Source organism: Podarcis bocagei (genome assembly GCF_964188305.1).
Source record: "Podarcis bocagei genome assembly, chromosome: 5".
NCBI lineage: Eukaryota > Metazoa > Chordata > Lepidosauria > Squamata > Lacertidae > Podarcis > Podarcis bocagei.
Window position 1 is genome coordinate 58,369,892 of NC_138129.1, and position 21,717 is coordinate 58,391,608.

General features: G+C 43.7%; 1 protein-coding gene across 1 annotated transcript; it reads right to left on the minus strand.

Moving 5' to 3' along the window:
- Positions 1-219: 219 nt before the first annotated feature.
- Positions 220-20,964, minus strand: LOC308586528 (calreticulin-like). The gene is made up of 9 exons (XM_081193225.1): positions 20,700-20,964; positions 18,449-18,550; positions 16,930-17,133; positions 15,344-15,438; positions 14,186-14,395; positions 13,008-13,121; positions 11,177-11,320; positions 3,854-3,946; positions 220-2,285 (listed from the first exon to the last, which is right to left on the minus strand). The coding sequence occupies exons 1-9, from the start codon at positions 20,848-20,850 to the stop codon at positions 2,151-2,153; spliced, it is 1,248 nt and encodes a 415-aa protein (XP_081049351.1). The 5' UTR covers positions 20,851-20,964; the 3' UTR covers positions 220-2,150.
- Between the last annotated feature and the right edge of the window lie 753 nt (positions 20,965-21,717).

The window sequence follows — 21,717 nt, forward strand, 5'->3', positions numbered from 1 at the left end:
GATTGCCACTGCCTGCACACCTCACCCAGGCAAGCCTGTCCTAGCAGATAGCCACACACTGGATTTGCCAAGGACCTAACATGTAAGGTCCAATGTTTATAGGCCTGAATATCCTGGTTGTATCCCAGATTATTTTTTCTTTGATTTCTGAATTGGGTTTATTTTCATGATGCAAGACCTGACCCCAACCCTCCAATTCAAAATCAGGGACAGGCAGGCTGGATGTAGACTTTTTATTATGATTATTCCTTATTTATCAGTATTGCATTTATATCCATTCCACCTTTCCTCCAAGGAGCTCAAGGTGGCATGCATTCATTTATTTCCCCATGTTATCCTCACAACCACCCTGTGAGGTAGGTTAGTCTGACAGTGACTGGCCCAAAGTCACACAGTGAGTTTTTAATGGCCAAGTGGCGATTTTAACCCTGGTGTCTCAGGTCCTAGTGCACTTAGTATCTCTATACCTTATTCCACATTCTTGGGAAAAGATAAAGAAGTGAGTAAGTGGGGAGAGGGTAGAATATTTTCCCATAGGTCTGGAAATTGATGGGGTCCTTTGTTAAGGCCTATGTGGCACCTTTAACTAATTCAAGCTGCAATCCTATGCATTTCAATCCCCATGCAATGTAGTTATTGTGGTATGAATCTGCACTTAGCACGTAAGTGCCTTACCTTGATTTAAGTATTAAAAAACTTCAATGCTTAAGTGTCCACTCTTTCTTTGCAAAGGGTAAGGACGGGGAGAACCAGAACAGGTGGAGGCAACGTAACTTTTCTCAGAGCAGTGAAGCAACTGTGAGAGAAGGAAGCCCTGAACCAACATAAGTCCTTTCTGTTTTGTTAAGTACAACTGTACTATAGTATATTTTTAAGGGAGGAGGATGGGCAGAAGACAGGAACAACTTGGGCATGCTTCTGTGACCTAGGAACCCTACACAGTCCAGTGGTCACTGCCTACTTATGCTATACATTGATAGTGGAAAGTTACATACTCGAAATATATTGGGTGGAAATCCAGGCAACTATCTCTCCTCTTAGTGTTGTGCCATATGACTACATAATGCTTCCATGTGCATTTGTGGTGGGAACTTATAAAGAATGGAACGATTCACAATAGTTCAGGAACCTCAGTGTGTGTAAGAGGTGCACATGTGAATTCTCAGCTGTAAGTTGTAGTTGAATTAGTATAATGGTATATGGTTGAATCACTATGATGGTCATGTGAGGTGCGATTTACACCTGATATCTGCAGACCTGCATGTTTTAAGCTTGTCTACCCAAAACATGTATAAAATAGAGGTTAGGTAGAGATTTAAAGGGGCAGAGTTTCAGCCAGAATTTTGTTTCAACTGTTGGATATCATTGTCTCCTTTGTGCAGAAGCAATGCTACAGTATAATTACAGAACCCATTGAAGGGCAGGGGAGATGTATGAATGAGAAAGTGGGAAAAAGCAGCCCATGCAACATTCCTAGTTTACAGCAAAGCTAGTCTCCATTTGTTTTACAATATGCCTGACTTTGGGGGGAGGGAGAAAAAAGCGATGTCAGGGGAAACCTGTAACCAAAAAAAGAGAAGGGGCACTACAATACAATTAGCTAACTTGGGGTGGGTAGTTATAGAGGGTCAACTTACCATGAGAACGGGCCTTCTTTGCTTCCATTTTGCTTAATTTCTAAAAGTTGGTGAGTTTTAAAAAGTTATTTTAGAAAGCTGAGCAGCCACCCACAACCACAGTGGGAATTCCCTCCCTGTAAAACCATTTCAGCAATAAAATTGCCACCTGCAAATGATGTAGTAAACTGTTATAGACATTTCAATCTATCCCTAGTTTAGGTATCAAGGGATATGACCTCTGACTGAGCCAGTGGTTCTTTGCTATTTTCTACATCCCCACAGTACATGAGTTGCATCCATCTATGTGTCTCTGTATGTGTCGATGTCCCCTCCGGAATTAAATAAGAAACCCAACCATTTTGCTTGTACCACCATTACCCACACTTATTAGCTTAACAATTGTTGTCAGAACTTTTTACTGCCACTGCATTTCAGTTTCAGTAACAGATATTTAGAAAATAAATACAATATTTAGAAGTTGAAAAAAATTCCACCATGAGTTACAGTAACTATGCAATAAAATTTGGTTGATTAGAGCTCATCTTTAACATTGCGATCTTTTTTCTTCCTTTTTTCTTTCTTGCCTTCTTTTCCTTTCGGTTCCTCGTTTTCATTAATTTTTTTATACACAACATCTTGTCCCTGTCTTCTCTTCCATTCTCTCTCCTGTTTATTCAAACAAGAATTGTAAAGCATGTTGGCAAGATGAAAAACCATGTTAAATATTAATATAAATAAGCTGCAAATAACTTATTCAATAGTATTCCATGTGCTAAGACCAAATGAAGGTTATAGGAATACATTACCTCGAGTCAATTTTTAAAAAATGTAAATGTCTCAGCCAGAATATGAAATGCAGACATTTACTTCTATAAGTTTCCGTAAGAGATTTGTTTTTGAAATCTGCCTCCCCTTCCTTCTTGGCAAAGAGTCAGTGAGAAAGAGGGCCTCAAACTGAAAATGTAGGTTCAAGCCTTAACTCTGAAGGTATTTTCCCCCAATCTAAAGTCACTATGAAAATTCCTAATAATCAGACGTGAAGCAACACTGAAAACTTTCCCACCCTCAGATATTTTTGTCACTTTCTTTAGTGTTGTATATACCTTGCTGGGCTTTTTGTTATTTTTGTGCAATCTGTACATTTGTACATTTATTCCTTAGTTTTCAGTGAGTTCTTCATAATTTCAAAAGAATTTAACTAGCTTCCCTTAACACCTAAAGCTTGTGTTTTTCAAGCAGATCTTAATATGTTTGGAACTACATCAGTTTTCTTTCTTACACTGTAATAATGGAAGCATGCATTTCTACAGTTCTTTACTGGCTACTTCTATGTATAAAAATATTATGTACAGTAGATATAGTATTGATTTTATGAATCCTGTTAGTGCTAGTTATGGTTAACTAAACTCTGCAGGATGTGCAGTCTAATAATTCTATTCATGTTTACACAGAAGTAAATCCTACTATGTTCAACAAGATTTACTTCTAGGTAAGGGTGCACAGGATTACAGCTTGCTCGAACAAGACTGACTGAACTTAACAAGATATAGTATCAAGCAGATATGTGTAAGGATCAGACTATAAGGAACTTGGCATATTTCTTGAATAGTAATGGAATATTGTGTACCCTCACAAATTATGCTTGCTTTACAAGCAAGCCCACATTTTCCTTAGTCCTTCAGGCCCAAGGATGGTGTACCTCAGACCAGCAAAGATACCCCATTGAATCCTGGCCCTGTTTTACCTTACTGTATTGCTAGAGGAATTCTCTTGTGAGCTAATGATAACAGCAACCAACAGCCTGGATCAATTCACAGGAGGATTCTTCTGCCAATGCAGTAGGGCTCAGGTGCTTCATAAAGCAATCAGAACCAGGTACTGGTATTCCTGGATACAAATCTGTGGTTAGAGGTCTAAGTGACCTCTGCTAGGAATGCCTTTTACCAACTTTGTCTGGTACACCAGCTATGACAATAACTGGATCATGATAACAGGAGTCCATGCATAAGTAACCTCAAGACTTGATAACTGCAGTATACTCTATGTGGGGAAGTCCTTGAGCCTGGTCTTGAACCAGGTAGTGCAGAATGTAGTGGCGAGACTGCTGCAGGGTTCAAGGCTCTTATGGTAATTATACAAATGCCTGGACACCTGGAGCTGTGCAGGTATACTAGCAAAAGCCCTTCTGCACCATCTCAATGCAGCCACTCTTGTAAGGTGATTACGTTACTTACAAATGTGGGACCCCACATTTCATTCCCAGCATCTTCAGCATATTGTTCATCATTTGTGATAAGAAAATTGTCAAAGATTGTGCCAGACTTTCCCTGTTGGAATTAAAAAGGTAGAAGGGAAAAATGAGTTACTGAAGTAAACACAATATAGCTAGATTTGTGAGCCATATATATTTGTGATAATGGAAGTCCAACTATGTGTACTCAGAAGTAAGACCTGTTGAATTCAGAGAAATTTATTATTAGGTGTCAGAGCTGCTTCAAGATCCTAGCTCACAGAGGATCACGCTAGCCAGCGGTCATTAAGTAAAAGTCTTTATTGAATTACAGTTTCCATTCTCACGCTGCTGTCTGCAACTCTACGTCTACTAGCTAGATCGGCGAGGCTCCGTCTGAGTCTCCGCCCCGTGCGCACCAACTTAATATCCTAGCCTTGCTCCACCTTTTCCTCCTGACTGTCCTCCTCTGGGTCCCTCTACCCCCCGGGGCTTCTTCCTTCCGGGATTCTTCTGACGCTGACCCGGACCCTTCTGCCTCCTTGCGCCGGGCTTTAGGACCTGGTTCCCTTTCGGGGCTGCTCACTGCGCCGCCTTCCTCTGCATTTGAACTTGGCGCGCGCGCCCAACCTTCCACTTTCCTCTTAACCGTTTCTTCGCTCCCCGATGGAGGTGTGGCCACTCCTGACTCCTGCCCTCCCTCCTGTGGTGAGCTGCCAGCGCTCCCCCCCTGGCTCCTTTCCTCTTCCCTGCTTCCTGGCGGTGACGCTGGTCCCGATTTCCAGCTGCTCCCCCCTGAGTCTCCTCTGGCTCTATCTTCCTGGGGTGCCTCTCTAGATTCCCCCCTTGCCCTGGCCACTGGTGCTCCTTTCTGTGAATCCTCTGATTCACTGGAAAGACTGGGAGATCTCGGGTCGTCGTCATCACTCATCCTTTCCTCTGTCTCCTCCCCTTCGCTCTCTGTTTCCTCCCTTGCCCGTGCCTCTGCACCTAAACCCCTGACATCCATCCCCCCCTCGAAGCCCCCCAGTCCCCCCTCCCCTCCTTCCGGTGCTGGAGCTGGGGGCTGCTGTTGCGAAGGGATGAACGTCGGATATCGGTCGCTTCCCGTGGCAGGCCTCCATCGGAACTCTTCCGGGTCTTTCTCCCTGCTCTCGTTGACGACAGTCACCTCCTCTTCCATCTCTGTGCCGCCGTGCTCGAAACCAGGGTCGTCCCCGAAAATGTCCATGTCCGTCTCTCCCGCACTTCCTCCAGGCGGCGTTGCTCGGCCGGAACAGTCCAGCCACTTCCTGCGGAACTGCTCCTCCGGCCTATCGTCCCACCAATACGAGGGTTCTGAGACAGATCCCGAGGGTGACCCCTCCGGGGAACGGACGTCTCGTGTCGGTTCCTCGTCCGAGTCGAACCCCCTGAACGTGCTGTCCGAAAGCGTGGGCGTGAAAAGCCAGTCGTCGAAAAAGTCCGCTGGCATAGGTCTATGTGGGAAGAGGGCATGAAACTCGTCTTTGAGCAGAGGTTCGTCTAAAGCGTAGCCCGGCACCCAGCTGTTCGCACTGGCCGGGGTGCCCTCCCTGGCGAGAAAGTATTCTACTCCCTCTTCCCCCCATCTGGAGTCCAAAATCTCCGTGACTTCGTTGATGCGCTCCTCCTGTGCCACTCCCGCGTGCCCCGTTCCTTCTCTGAGCGGACTCGGCGCCGTGCGCCAGTGTTCCAGATTCTTGTGGTCCGTGCAAACCTGCACCGTGTGCTTGGCGCCGATCAGAAAGTGCCTCCACGCCTTGAACGCTGCATGAATGGCCAGCAACTCCCTGTCCCATATGGTGTAGTTCTGCTCGGACTTGCTGAGCTTCCTGGAGTAAAACGCTCCCGGCCGCCACACGCCCTGCTGGTCCTTCTGCAGCAGGACCGCCCCCACTGCTCTGTCCGAAGCGTCTGTCTCCACCCTCATCGGCATGCTGGGGTTGACATGAAGCAGCTGCTCTTCCGACGCGAAGAGACGCTTGAGGGCCTGAAAGGACTGCTCCGCCTGCTCTGTCCAGATGAACTTCTTCTTCTTGGCGCTAAGGGTGTCAGTGATGGCCGCCGTCTGCATCGCGAAGCCCTTGATAAACTTGCGATAGAAGTTCGCAAAGCCGACAAACCGTTGGACCTCCTTCCGGTTGCGTGGGCTCTTCCAATCCAACACTGCTCGAACCTTGGCGCTGTCCATGGCGAGCCCCTTGTCAGACAGCTTGTAGCCCAGAAAATCCACCTCCGGCACGTCAAATTGGCACTTCTCCAGCTTGGCGTAGAGCCTGTGTTGCTTTAGCCTGCCCAGCACTTCCTTGACGTGCTTGTCATGTTCTTGCTGCGACTCCGAAAAGATCAGGATGTCATCTAAGAAACAGACGCACGTCTTGTAGAGAAGTCCCGCCAACACGTGATGCATAAATGCTTGAAAAACGTGAGCGCCATTTTGCAGTCCAAAAGGCATAACTCTGTATTCGTAGGTACCCAGTGGCGTGAACATGGCTGTCTTCCACTCATCACCCTCCCGCATGCGAATGAGGTTGTACGCCCCCCGCAGGTCCAACTTGGTGAACACCTTTCCCTTCCGTACCTTCGCCAGGAGGTCGTCGATGCGGGGCATGGGGAAGTCCGACGGCTTGGTCACACTGTTCAAAATCCTGTAATCCACTACGAGTCTTTTTTGGGGCGTGTCTCGCTTCTTAACAAAGAATACAGGACTGCCCCCCGCTGCCTTAGACTCTCGGATGAAACCGCGCTCCAAATTATGATCGATGAAGTCTTTGAGTTCCTGCAGTTCGTCCTCAGACATGGAATACAGCTTCCCTTTAGGCAGCGCCGCCCCCGGCAGCAGGTCAATTTTGCAGTCATATGGTCTGTGAGGGGGTAGCCTGTCCGCCTCCTTCTCGCAGAAAACTTCCAGAAATTCTGCGTACTTGTGGGGAATCGCTTGCAGCGTGCCTAGCAGCAGCTGTGACTCCTCTTCCTCTCCTTCCTGCCTGGGTACGATGCAGTGTTCAGCACAAAAGGAAGAGCCGAAAACCAGCTGCCTCTGGAACCAAGCCATCGTTGGGCTGTGCTTGTCCAGCCAACTCATGCCCAATACAATGGGCGTGTCAGACAGTTGAGTGACGTTGAAGCTGATGACTTCCCTGTGATTTCCAAGTCGCATCACCATTGGTGGCGTCTGCTTCACCACTTGCCCCCCTAGCAGCTCCCTGCCATCCACAGTGACAACCTGCAGGGGCAGTGTGGCCGGCAGCAACTGCACAGCGTGCCTGTCGACAAATTCCTGCCCTATAAAGTCCGCGTTGCTGCCGGAGTCGATGGTGATTGGCACGTCCATGGTGATTCCAGTGGGTAGCTGGAGAGATGCTGTGAGCCTCACTACTGGTTTGGGCGGGAGGGGGTTCACTGGCTGTAAAATCTCTGGGGACTGCGTCACTAACACGTCTGGCTGGGCCCCAGTGCCTCTTCCTCCAGCCAGACATCGTCGTTTCCCTGCTGTGGTCCTCCCTGCTGCGTTGCTGCAGTCACCATTGCTGAGGCTGCAGTAAGCTTGTGGGGCCTCTGGGGACACTCTTTCGCCATATGCCCTGGCTGCTCACAGACGTAACACTTCCTGGTCCCTCTAGGAGGCTTCGCCTTCACTGCTGCCGGTGCTAGGGCTCTGGTTGCTGACTGAGCCCTTGCACCTCCAACCTCCATAGGTTCGGCTCCTCCTCCTGGCGGAGGCGTGGATTGCGCCCGTGCTGCTTCTCTGGGAAAGAAGGAGGGGCCCCCGGCTGGTTCGCGCCCTCCACGTCCTTCGTCCTTGCTCCACGGACGTCCTTCCAGCCTCACCCCCACAGCCAGTGCCCTCTGAACGACCTCCTGGGTGGTTCGGGGTCTCTCCCCCCTCGCTATCTCATCTTTAATCGAGTTGTGCAGTCCCTCCCAAAAGAGGTCTCTTACAGGAGCCGAATCTCTGTCCCATTCCAGGGCGCTGACCAAGGCGAAAAAGCGGGCATGATACTGTCTGACGCTGGCCCTCCCTTGTCTCAGCCCATGCACCTCCTTCCGTGCAAGATCAATGTCAATACTTGATAAGAAACACCCATCCATCGCTTTAATAAAGGCATCCGCATTCTGGAGCGCCGGATCGTTATCTCTCCATAAATTGCGCAACCATGCTTTCGCCTCCCCATGCAGATGGGACATGATGAACCCCACTCTCTCCTGTTCATCTCTAAAGTCTTTATGCAACAGTTGCAGTGCGCACAGTACGTCGGCTCTAAAGTTGGGATACTGTTGCAGGTTCCCATCGAAGTGAGAGAGCAGTCCGCCTGTCCGTCTCGCCAACCCAATTCCCTCCTGCCGGGGTGTTTGCTTTGCCAGTACGTCTAACCTGACCTGGAGATCCCTGCAGGCGGCAGCTGCCTCATCCTCTCTCTTCCTGGATGCGAGAACCTCGGCGTTCAGTTGTGCCACTGCTTTTCTGAGGTCCTCTATCTGCTGCTCAGCCGTCATGTCTCCTGCCGTTCGTGAGCTCGCTAGTGGGCGCCTGTTTCTCTCCCCTCCTCGAGGCTGCAGATGCCCACAATGTGGAGACGGAGCCTACTGTCAGAGCTGCTTCAAGATCCTAGCTCACAGAGGATCACGCTAGCCAGCGGTCATTAAGTAAAAGTCTTTATTGAATTACAGTTTCCATTCTCACGCTGCTGTCTGCAACTCTACGTCTACTAGCTAGATCGGCGAGGCTCCGTCTGAGTCTCCGCCCCGTGCGCACCAACTTAATATCCTAGCCTTGCTCCACCTTTTCCTCCTGACTGTCCTCCTCTGGGTCCCTCTACCCCCCGGGGCTTCTTCCTTCCGGGATTCTTCTGACGCTGACCCGGACCCTTCTGCCTCCTTGCGCCGGGCTTTAGGACCTGGTTCCCTTTCGGGGCTGCTCACTGCGCCGCCTTCCTCTGCATTTGAACTTGGCGCGCGCGCCCAACCTTCCACTTTCCTCTTAACCGTTTCTTCGCTCCCCGATGGAGGTGTGGCCACTCCTGACTCCTGCCCTCCCTCCTGTGGTGAGCTGCCAGCGCTTCCCCCCTGGCTCCTTTCCTCTTCCCTGCTTCCTGGCGGTGACGCTGGTCCCGATTTCCAGCTGCTCCCCCCTGAGTCTCCTCTGGCTCTATCTTCCTGGGGTGCCTCTCTAGATTCCCCCCTTGCCCTGGCCACTGGTGCTCCTTTCTGTGAATCCTCTGATTCACTGGAAAGACTGGGAGATCTCGGGTCGTCGTCATCACTCATCCTTTCCTCTGTCTCCTCCCCTTCGCTCTCTGTTTCCTCCCTTGCCCGTGCCTCTGCACCTAAACCCCTGACATCCGGTAATGGAGTTATGACCGCTGCCTGAATTTAATACCAACAAGAATGGTGCTTCACCAGAAAAAGATCACAATATAAATTGGGTACAACATTGGATACAATGATTAAAGGTGATACAAAAAAATCCCAAAACCTATGGGTGGAATTCAATGTGAGACAGAGCAAGCTCCTCTCTTCTCCCACCACATGCTGTTCTGGGGGTTTTCCTCACCTCCTTCCATCCAATTTTAAGGGGCTGACAAGGAAAGGAGGAGGGAACCCCATTGCGCAAGTTGAAGTCCTTGTGCAGGGCTTCTGCTGACGGGGCTGGTTATGTGAATCCTGCCCTATAGCTACAATACAATGCTGCAAGAATGGGTGATACATGGTTTCTAGAAGTGAGATTGTACAAAGCTGCATTATTTTCTTCTCAAACCTGTATTAAGTGGCTATCTATTTATTTAAAATAATTTATTTCCTTCTGTATACTAAAATAATAATATAAAATATTATTTCCTGCTGTATACTAAAATAATATAAAATGTGAACAAGCAATAGAAAATGGCAGTGTGCATATATAATATTTCATTGTTATTTTGAAGAAACCTTCCTAGCTCACACATGCATAACATAGTAACCAATTCCTTCAACCAGAAATTCAACATTTTGTGACTGCAAATATATACAGTCCCAAAGCTGTTGCTTCATATCTATATTAAGTTTATATTTATTCTACTGTATTTATGTTTTCATTCTGTAGAATTTTGATTTTAAAAAATTTCAATTTCTGTTTGCCATGGACTAGGTAAAATGGGTTGGAATTTAACCATGACATGCAAAGGGTACGGAATTAGGTGATTGCCTCCATTTCTTCTTTAGAAAACTGTCTCGTTTTCTGAAGGCTAGAAGCCAGATTCAAAATGCTTCTATTTCCCTGTATCAGGAAGGCTTACCTATGTATCTAGTTATGGTATCTGGAGCCTTTTACAGTGGTACCTCGGGTTACAAACACCTCGGGTTACAAACACTTCAGGTTACAGACTCCGCTAACCCAGAAGTAGTACCTTGGGTTAAGAACTTTACCTCAGGATGAGAACAGAAATCGCGTGGTGGTGGCAGCAGAAGGCCCCATTAGCTAAAGTGGTACCTCAGGTTAAGAACAGTTTCAGGTTAAGAATGGACCTCCAGAACGAATTAAGTTCATAACCAGAGGTACCACTGTAATGAAAAATGATTCTCAGATTGCAGATGTCACAGGCTTTGCATTAAAAGTCCCACATTTCAACAATATACATGTAAGTCAAAAGTAAGTTCCACTGTCTACCAATTTAGCACGCACCTATTCTAATAAATTCATAATTAACATTGCATTCATACTCAAAGCCAATACACAGGTTTTTGTCATCCCATCAATCCAGCTATATCATAATCTTCTAATCTCAGAGGCAATTCTTCTCAAATTACTGTATCTACTCCACAATAATCCTACTCCAGAGTACATGGTGTGAAGATCACCACTGAAGCAGATTCTATAGATTACCATGCAGTGGTTGAATTAATTGCAAATGCTGCAAATGGGGAACACAATACAGTGCTACCTCGGTTTAAGAACAGTCCTGTTTAAGAACGATTTGGTTTACAAACTCCGCAAAACTGGAAGCAGTGTCCCGGTTTGCGAACTTTACCTCGGTCTAAGAACAGAATCTGAATGGTAGAAGTACATCGGTGTCAGGAGGCCTCATTAGGAAAAGCGCACCTCGGTTTAAGAATGGTTTCGGTTTGAGAACGGTCTTCCGGAATGGATTAAGTTCATAAATCAAGGTACCACTATATATCATATTTTCAAAATGAATGGGCTAATGCTATTTTAATCCTGTGAATGATTCAAATTAGAAAATTGGATAGCTTTTCCGTAATAATGGTAAAGAATACAACTAGACTCTGTAATAAGAATTATCTTTCCAGTTAAGGAATAAATACATACCTGTAAAATTTCTAAACCAATGACACTGATGTTGAAATACTTGTAAAGATTAGGATCAGGTGTGTATTCTGGATTATCAACTAATGGCTGAACCCATATGCCATTATAATTGGGATTTTTGATTATACGGGGCTTCCAAATTCCCTAAAAAAGAACAATTGAGACAAGCTTGAAGTTTATTTCCCCCCAAACCCAATTTAGTCAAAATAAATCTTGGCTAAGTCTAGTGAAAGAAAAATAATAATATGGAATGTATTATCATCATTTGCTAAATATGTACTGACACATTATTTACTGTTTTGAGTGTGGGCCTTTCATAGTGATAATGCCAAGAGAAGCTTTATTTTACAATAAGTAAAACCAATTATATACCATTGACTTGTACTTTAACAATGATTTCACTAGGATGGGGAAGTAGCCGTCCATATGTTGTTGGTTTCCCACTTCTCAACATCCCTTCCATACTATGTTGGCTGGGGCTTATGGGAGTTGGAGTCTAGCAACAGCTGGAGCGCTACAGGTTCCTCACCCCTGTCTTAATTTGAAGATAATACAAGCAGTGGCGGAGGAACCCTCTCCGGCACCTGGGGCGGGGCAGCCTGTATGGAGTGTGCATGTGCAGCATCTTGTATGGACTGCGCATGTGTGATGACTGTACGGGATGCTGCACATGTGTGGCAGCCGTACAGACTGTATGGACTGCACACACCCTTGGCCGCTCTACAGCTGGGGGGAGGCAGGGGCCATCTTGTCCCCATCCCCCCCCTGTGGCAAACCGCCCCCTCCGCATGCCCCTGAATACAAGTGGGAGAGGGGGACAGGAATGGAAACGGGGGGGGGGGGGAGCTGATGAGGTGTGAATAGAATGGAGAAAGCAAGAAGTGATGGAAAGAGAAGTGAAGGTGGAGACACAACCAGGGATTTGAGCTGCAAAACTAAAGGGTTGAAACTGATAATATAAGGTGGGGAGAAGTTCTGCAAGGACTTAAAAATACCATGTGACAATCGTGGTAATGGAAGAAAAGCACAGACAATTATTTCAACAGTGAGTAAAGAGTAGAAAAAGCAGACTGGAGACAGCAACTACTTGGAAGTGGTAAAGAAAGACAAAGAGAAAGAGGAATCCAAACCAGTGGGTCAAAAAGAGAGCAGCAGGAAAAACAGAGAAAGCAGTACCTATTTGAGGACTTAGTTAGTGATGGGATATAGCTGCTTGAAGGGAGATACTGGTTCAAGAGATGGCATTTAAGGATGGAGGACTTGAGAAATACAGACGAAGCCAGATGAAGGTAGATTCAGGAAGACTGAACAGGAGAGTAGGTAGTAAGATAAAATGCCTCAGGTTTAAGCATAGTACCTTTTTGGACCAGTGGGCACACTTTGAATTCTGAGGAAGTGCTGTGGGTGCCTGTTACAAAATGGTTGCTATGGGGGTATGGCATAAGACAAGATTAGAGAGTGGAGTCACTGCTGCTCCCTCACCCCTGGACCTCACACAAATGCCATATGTGTGACTCCCCACCTGCAAATACATCTCTCTCAACACAGAATATCACTGAGAAACCCCAGCCTTTAAAAAAGTTCCTCCATGGGTAAAGGAAATGCCTATTTTTTAAAAACAAAACCAAAAACCAATGATGCTCAAGGGAAACAAACTTGGCACCAGGTAGACAATCCCTGGACTAAGTCATACTCAGAGACTTACTGAATTCAATGGACTTGACTAACTTAAATCTATCCATTTAAATGGGTCTACTCTGGGTATACGACCCCTACTGTTTACCATCTAAGTCTCTGCATTTATTATTATGCAGACCTATACCAAGCTTACTCTGTACTCCGGGTTTGGAACCGATGGTGGTGCCCACTCTCCATCCATTTCTTCATCCCAGTCATCTGGCTTCGTGACATTTGGGTCAGGAATTCTTTCTGGCTGATCCCAATCCTAAAACAGTGTGCATTCGTATAATCAATAAAGATTGTTTTCTCAAACATGTATTTTAGCAGCAAGATAATCCTGACAGTTTATTAAAATGCTTGCTCATTTAATATCACATTGACCAATTAGTAAGTTGAGTTCCGTGTTGGAAGAGTAGCAAAATATAAATGTAAATAAATACATAAAAATGAGTATTGGTTATTATATTGTTTTCTGTTATCATCTAGCATTTCATATGTTACCACACTTAATAAGCTTTTAGGTTCTGTAGCATTCAACAAAATTCACTGCAACTACTACCAGGCATGGAAATTTGTTTGTATTAATCCCGTGATAGACATATACTGTATTGAACTTTGTGTTGAACCAAAGGTGAACTGTTCTAGAAGCACTGCAAACACCATCTTGGTAGTCAATATAACCCCACAATTAATTGGTAGTTGATGTAACACTGAGCTCATGTATGTTCATACTCACTTCCTTTGATATAAGTTAATTGGCTTGTTTTGATGTTATCCTTATCTGTGGGCTTGAGGTGCTGGGCTTTGAGTCCAGAATGGGGAACTATCTATGAGACTTGGGTATTTGCCATCTATGCCCTCATCTGGTCAGGTGAAGTAAGAAGTCCTAGCAAAAGTGACATATGCTGCTTTGTGTATAAAGAATGTATAAATGTTTGCTTGGGTGCAGACATTTGTCTGTAAAGGCGAAGACAAATGTCACTGAGATGCAGAATTGATTTTAGAGTTTAACCCAACTCAGCCCCAGGCAAGTAAATGATCATATATTGCCTCAGCTCCTCCATTTGCTAAATGGAAGTAATAATTAGCTACAATTGTGAAATTGACTGAAGTAAGAATTATTTAAGACAATGATAATAGAAAGGGAATGATAGATATCAGACTGTTGTTGGAGCAAATCACAGAATTATAAGCACAGCTGCAACGCCCACTGACTTCAACTGAGATAACAAGAAATGGTCAGTGGACAGAATGCAACTGGGGAAGTAGACAGTTTTAATGTACATATATATCTATATAGAAAGAGAAACCATGATACTGAAACTTTACATCTGGTTTCTTGTCCATGGGATCTTCAATAAGCTCCCTTTCATCCCAGTAGTCAGGTTTTGCCATTTCATGATCAACTATCTTCCTTGGAGGAAGGAAGTCCCAGTCATCTTCTAGATAGCCAGCCTCAGCAACATAATTATCAACTTTCACTTCATATGTTAAATCTGGACGTAGTATCAAAGTGTAGAGATGGGTAAAGTCATCGGTCTCGAAAAAGAAAAATAATAAAGATTATTACATAAGTAGGGAGTTCTTGTCTCATATTCCAAACTGACTGCTGGTTTTTCCTGTTAAATGTTGCAACAGAATATAAACTAAATGAAAAAAAATTGGCATACTGATTATCTACTCAATCACTGCTTGAAGAGTTTGGAGGCCAGAAAATTGAGGACATGCCATGGTACTTATTATTGGGTGATGAGAGCTTCTTGGGTTGTGTGTCAAAAGTAAATGGTGCCTAGGATGCAAGAGTGGCAACCATAATGATTGGTGCCCATCAGCCAAAGTTTGTTCTTGGTTACAGCTTGTGGTTAAGGAGAAGAGCTTAACCATGCCCAGTGTTCAGAGGACACATTAAGCAAAACTTTGGCTTAGTTGCTGCACCACACTTAGCTAAAAGGTCCAGGGAACAACAAAGCAGAACAAAGCTCCAGCATGTTTGCATGGTCCCAGTAACAATACATATCAACAAAAGAAATGGAATGTGAAATCCAGACTTGTAGTTTATTTCCCTGAAACAAACCTGCTGCTCATGTTCTCTCCAAACAAAGTACAATCTTGATTCAGATGACATAACATGCCAATGCTTGTAGCTTGTTTGTCCTGGTGCAGTGTGGTCAGGAGCAGCAGTGAATGAGTTGTGGTGAATTAATTGAGGACTTTTTGAGCAGCATGCACTAGCACTTTTCATTAACATTAAACTATGGTTAAACTATCCCTTACTCGCCAACATAATTCTAATATACGTTACTATTAATTCCAAAAACACTACTTGACCCAGACTTCAGTTATGGGGTTTTCACTGTTGCTTGTGTGTGGAAAGTAGAATTTCAGCAAGACAGAAAGATACAAAAAATACAATTAATAGAGGAAAACTAGCAGCAAAGATTAGAAATCAACAATGCTTCTCAAATACCAAAAAAATACTGATCATACCTCACATGTGATGTTTTTTTTGATCAAGTAATAATCATCTTTATAGTTGAAGATAACCTGCACTATCTTTTTGTCTTCCCCACATATATCTGGACCTAGGAGAAAACAACAGTGCTCTAAAAACCCAGTTGACTTGGATCAGAATTCCACCTGCACAAATATGTCAATGATAGTTTGAACACTGATTTAGAAATTGCTGTTAATAGTACTTTCTTCTTCTTCAAACGTGGAAGGTGACTTACTTACTTCCTGTCCCTTGCAACCAACATTTTAATATTTTAAAACCATTTTAACCCCACTACAACATACATGGGAGATGAAAGAGCGGTTTTCAAAAATTGTAAGTAATAAGCAAAGTGTTAGACACATTGATTGCCAGTAAGTTAAAAAAAAAAATGTCAAAAGGGTTGATAGCTACTACTTTCAGTAGCTTTTAAAAAGTTCAGATTTATGTTCATGGTCTATTGCTGTGTATCTGTATAGCTAAATTCAATCTTCAGAGACAGTATCAAATGCTGGCACCATACAATGGGGCAGCGGAGTTGAGCTGTTGTCTTCATGCCCTGCTTGTAAGCTCCCTGGAAGACTTCACCCTGATCCAGCAACCTTGTCGTCAGCTCATTGAATATACTTTGCAAAACATAAGGAAGCAAAAACTGGCTATGTTTGCCCATAATAAAGGTAAAGGTACCCCTGCCCATCAGGGCCAGTCGTGACCGACTCTAGAGTTGTGCGCTCATCTCGCTCAAGAGGCCGGGAGCCAGCGCTGTCCGAAGACACTTCCGGGTCACGTGGCCAGCGTGACTAAGCTGCATCTGGCGAGCCAGCACCAGCGCCGCACACGGAAACGCCGTTTACCTTCCCACTAGAAAGCGGTCCCTGTTTATCTACTTGCACTTAGGGGTGCTTTCGAACTGCTAGGTAGGCAGGAGCTGGGACCGAACGATGGGAGCTCACCCGCCGCGGGGATTCGAACCGCTGACCTTTCGATCGGCAGGTCCTAGGCTCTGTGGTTTAACCCATAGCGCCACCCATGTCCCTTTGTTTGCCCATAATACTGAGCCATTAATTATGGTTTAGTAAGCTAACCAGTGCACAAGGTGCATGCTGGTGCATGCATCCCATGTGCTCCCACTCTGCTTCTTCCTTAGCTGAGTGGGGAAACAAACCATTGAGCTTAACATTCTCCCCAAACCAATTATTGTGGTTTTTCTCTCCAAATAAACTATGTTTGGGAAGTCAAGAACTTGGCTTCAGATTTTGGTTTTCTGGAGAAAAACAAACTACAAGACCTGATTCAAGTGTAATGATAAGCCAACTGCTCTGTTGTGTGTTTCCTCACTTGACTACTGGAAGCGTATGGTAGGCGCTCTTGAGCTTTCTGCACCAGATAGTTGACTAAACCATAAGTCATGGCACAGCATTGTGTGCAACCACTGATTCTCACTGATATATACAGTGATGCAGACTCAATAAATATGAAAACAGAAATTTCCTTATAGTGCTAAGCCCAATTCTCTCTTGGTTTGCACTGTAAAAATGGATATGCTTTGACTGCTGACTAATAAGACATGTTGAGAACTTACCAAACATAATATAATATTCAGAATCTTCATTCATAACCTCTTGAACCAGGTCTGCAGAATAAAGTTTAACATAGGCACCACCACAATCGACATGTTGGTCATATTTTACTGTATACTGAAGCACTAACGTCTGACCTTCATTGTTGAAGGGCGGAAACCTTGCTGACACTGCATAATACTTAGTGTCTTCAGTTGCCTTCAGACCTGTAAAATTAAATTAAAGATCTAGAACTATGGTTTAGACAACTTATTGTACTTTCACAAAATCCTGTCCTTACTGTGGTTATAATAATATAACCGCAAAGACTGTCTGGCATTATGTAGGATACGAATATTAAATAACCTCTTGCCAGTTATACTGTTAACAAGAGCAGAAACCACCAATATACAAAATACCACTGTTGATTACTCTGGGAAGTTAGAAACTTGCATAAATATTAGTCAAGAAACAATTTACAGAGCCTGTACATCGATTGGGAAATAGACAAAGAGAAAATGGAGATGTCTGGGAAAAGGGAAAACAAAAGTTCAAGCACTTATAACCACTGATTGTTGGTGCTTGAACAGAAAGCCCTGTGCAGCTGACAATCAGCTGATCATTGGAGCTTCAAAGTGCAGTCAGTCCCAACAATCAGCTGGGATTCGCTGCAATAGCATGCTTCCTATCCCCCCCAGAGGAAGCAGTCTGAATTCAGAGCACTGGAAGAAGTGCTTTAAACCCATGTCACTTTATACGTAGAGGGGGAAATGCTGTTTTTAGGAGCATTTTTCCCTCTGCAGAGACTTTGAAGGGACTCCCTATAACCACCAATCAACAGTCTCTTTGAAGGCATGCTTCCAGCTCCAATCAGCTGACAGTCACTGAAAGAGCTTGCTCTAACCACTTATCAGCTTCTTCTTTTAACAATGTCAGGGAAACAACTGGTGGGTAGCCTCCTACTGGTCAGATCCAGTTCCCCACTCCTGCCTTAAATCTACAGGGATCCAATTTATTATCTTTACTAGCACAGGTGGCTAGGAGTGCCTTTTGTCATTTTAGCTTGACCCTATCTTAGGAAAAAAGTAACACACTCACTGGTTGCATCCAGACTAGGCCACTGTAATGCTCTCTCTATAGATCTGCCTTTACATGTGGCTCAGAAAATCCAACTGCTATAGAACGCAGCCACCAGGATCTCATGTGATTTGGGCATATTGGATCATGTTACACTTATTCTACACCAATTACATTGACTGACTGTTTATTTATGGGCTCAATTTAAAGTGCTGGTTTGACTTTTAAAGAGCTAAATGTGTGGGATCACGTTACTTGTAGGATCCATCTGCACCCATACAAATTTGCTCAGATGCAGAAGCCCTGCTCTCTAGCCCACCACTAGGAAACATAATGACAGTTATGTAGATGTTTTGATACTAGCCAATATTGTGTCAATAATGGAATAAAAGTGAATGAAGGCATGCATTCAGTCACAAATCTCATTTTTCACAAACTGGGGGATGGGAGAAGGCATTATTTTACCTTTATCTTTTTCTCTATCTCCATAAAACCTTCCTGATGCAACACGAAATTTACCATAATCAGATCTATGTTTAGATTGAACCCACCGTTTCTCCCATTCATCTGAAAAAGTGAAAGAAGTAGCAATGAGGTATAGCAAAACAATAACATGCAACAATTATTTCACATTGTGTAAAATAGAATGAATATTTTAGGACATACAGTGGTACCTCGGGTTACAGACGCTTCAGGTTACAGACTCCTCTAACCAAGAAATAGTACATTCGGTTAAGAACTTTGCTTCAGGATGAGAACAGAAATTGTGCAGCGGCAGCACGGTAGCAGCAGGAGGCCCCATTAGCTAAAGTGGTGCTTTAGGTTAAGAACAGTTTCAGGTTAAGAACGGACCTCCAGAACGAATTAAGTTCTTAACCCGAGGTACCACTGTACAGTACGATGCAAATTAACTCGTGGCTGCACCACACATGGGCTTAACAGCCATATAACAAGCAGTAATTTTCTTGATATTTAATCCAAACCCTGAACTGTGGTCAATGTTAACTATGGTTTGTTTAAACCAACAACAAAATAACTTCATAGTTTGAAGGAGAGTTGTTTTAAACCAACAAAACTAAACATTAACCACATTTTTTCAATCTGCATAACACAACAAGCTGTGGTTAAGCAAAAGCAGAAGCAAACAGATTCTGAACTTCCCCTTGTGCTACTGTGCCAGAGGAAGAAAAGGGAGGGAAAGAGCATATGTATCAGAGGCAAACCATTGCTCAGTCTCATCATACTATACTGTGGTTTAGAGTGATATTTGAATGTGGCCACTGACAAGGAATAATACTAGAGCACTCATACTAGAGCACCTATGTCTTTCTTAAAGATCATTCAAGTGATGCAACCTTCATCATAGGCATAAAACCTGGCAGCAAACCTAAAAAGGCATTCTTGATATATCTTGAATTACATTTGGTTAAAAACAACCCTACAAAAAGTATTTTACTCAAGAATCCTTAGCTGAATATCACAAAAGCCTATATTTAACTCCATCTGGAGCTAGAGAAAACTGCTCAATGATCCCAAGAGACCACTCGCTACATGTTGAATCATGTTTGTGATTTGCCTAGTTTATGTCATGTTTATAACACTGAACATAGGGCTCAAAATTCAAACAAATGTAATATAAACCAAATTCAATTAATTTTCAAGCCATTTTGTAATGGACTTTCAGTACAAGACTGGCGTCATTTAGTATGTCTTCTAAAAAGGGTGCAAACAGGCACAATAATAAATAATAACACCTGTACTGATCTTCCCATGGGATAGAAATAAGAAATTGGAAGAAGGGAGGAAATTGTATGGGAGGTAGATGAGGACATGTAATATACTCTCTCTTCCTAGGAAACAGCACTAAAAACCTCCAAGAATGATTAACCAGAATCAAACTATTAACCAAACCCAGAAACCTAGTATTGTGAATGCATTTGCCTTTAGCTCCATATAGAGCAGCACTATAAATAAAACTGCAGTCTGCTTAGGAGTTGTTAAGAAGAGATATTGAAAGATACTGAAATTAGTACACATAGCACAAATTTTAAAGCTGTGCAGTCTCTTATGCAGGGAAACACACTATACTATATCAGGACATCAGTTGCTTCTGAATGTTTCAGAATAGACAGTAAAAACTATTTCTATCTGGGTTACCTTTTCTTTATATTTAAACAGATGAAACTATTAACTTTGGATGCATCCTTTTATAAATTAGCTGTGCTCTAGGATTCCAAATGCATCAGGACTGACTCCTCATGTTCAACTGGTTTATCTCTGTTCCTTCCATGCATCACTCACAGTGAAATCCTATGCATGTCTACTCAGATGTAACGGCCACTGAATTCAGTGAGACATATTGCCAGGTAGGACAGCAGAACAGGACAGCAGCCTCACAATATTTGCAAGACAACTGCTTTTAATTATTAGTTTTCCTAAACTTGGGGGGAAATTGCAAAAGGTCAGTCTTCTCTTTCATGCTTCTATTCTTTATTTTTTTTCTGCAATGGTACTGAATGTACTGATAGCTTAGTAGAAGGGATACCATACAAAATAGATATTTCATAGTGTTTTATCAATTAATTTTATTATTAAACAGTAAAAAAATGAAATCAAACAAGAATGCAACTCTATAGAGTAAGGCTACATAAATGAAAGAAGATTTGGAAGTCAACCGTTTCCTTCCAGAACAGAGAAACAGCAAAGTATCACTTACCTTCATCATCAAACTCTTCCCTAAAATACTCCTTTATTATTGTATGCTGTGGTGTCTCTAACATAGTGGAAGGGCTATCATCATTGTCATTGTCAGTTTGTTCCCCAAATACCAGTCCTATCAAGAAGGTCCCGAAGTAAATCAGCTGCATTACTGGTTTCACAGGAACTTAAGAGTTCTGAAAATGGTAGGAGGCTTCTTTAAATTGCACTAAGAGGACTATAGTAACACCCCCTCTGAAATATTGTCCCACTTCTCCTAATCTACAACCACAACAGTCATCACACTGATAATCATACTGAACAGAAGGGTCTTTTCCACTGGTTAGAATCCATGAATAATTGAGCTACAAGGACCAATCAGAAGGGACCACGCAATTGCGCTAGCACAGAAACTCCCTGGAATGTCTCAAAGGAAATGGATTCTGAAGACACAGGTGTCTGGATCTAATTCAGATCAATTCACACCCAGCAAGTGTATTGCCTTCCTACTCGACTACTCTTTGAAAGTATTGTTAGCATTCTGCCATTTGAAATATATTTGAGAACGTAGCAAGCAGAACTTTTTAGAATTCAGTACATCATAATAGCTCACTTTGTTTTTGTAAGTAAATATACTGTACAGTGGTACCTCGCAAGACAAATGCCTCGCAAGACGAAAAACGCGCAAGACGAAAGAGTTTTCTGTTTTTTGAGTCATTCCGCAAGACGAATTTCCCTATGGGCTTGCTTCGCAAGACGAAACGTCTTGCGAGTTCTTGCGAGTTTGTTTCCTTTTTCTTAAAGCCGCTAAGCCATTAATAGCTGCTAAGCCGCTAAGCCGTTAAGCCGCTAATAGCCATGCTTTGCAAGACGAAAAAACCGCAAGACTAAGAGACTCGCGGAACGGATTAATTTCGTCTTGCGAGGCACCACTGTATTCATCTCAGTCAAAATAGCCTCAATCCCAACTGAAATGTTACCATTCCCACACTAAATTCCCTTTTGAAAACAAACTAAGTGGTTTGCAGCATTCTAGA

Bases quoted from the DNA above. Each gene is read 5' to 3' on its own strand.
- LOC308586528 (XM_081193225.1), bottom strand. From the start codon at position 20,850: ATGCAGCTGATTTACTTCGGGACCTTCTTGATAGGACTGGTATTTGGG. The intron at 11,321-13,007 runs GTAAGCTTGGTA...GTTCTTTTTTAG, and splicing joins TTCCAAACCCGGAGTACAGA to GGAATTTGGAAGCCCCGTAT. The intron at 3,947-11,176 runs GTATGTATTTAT...TAATTCCAACAG, and splicing joins TTGGTTTAGAAATTTTACAG to GGAAAGTCTGGCACAATCTT.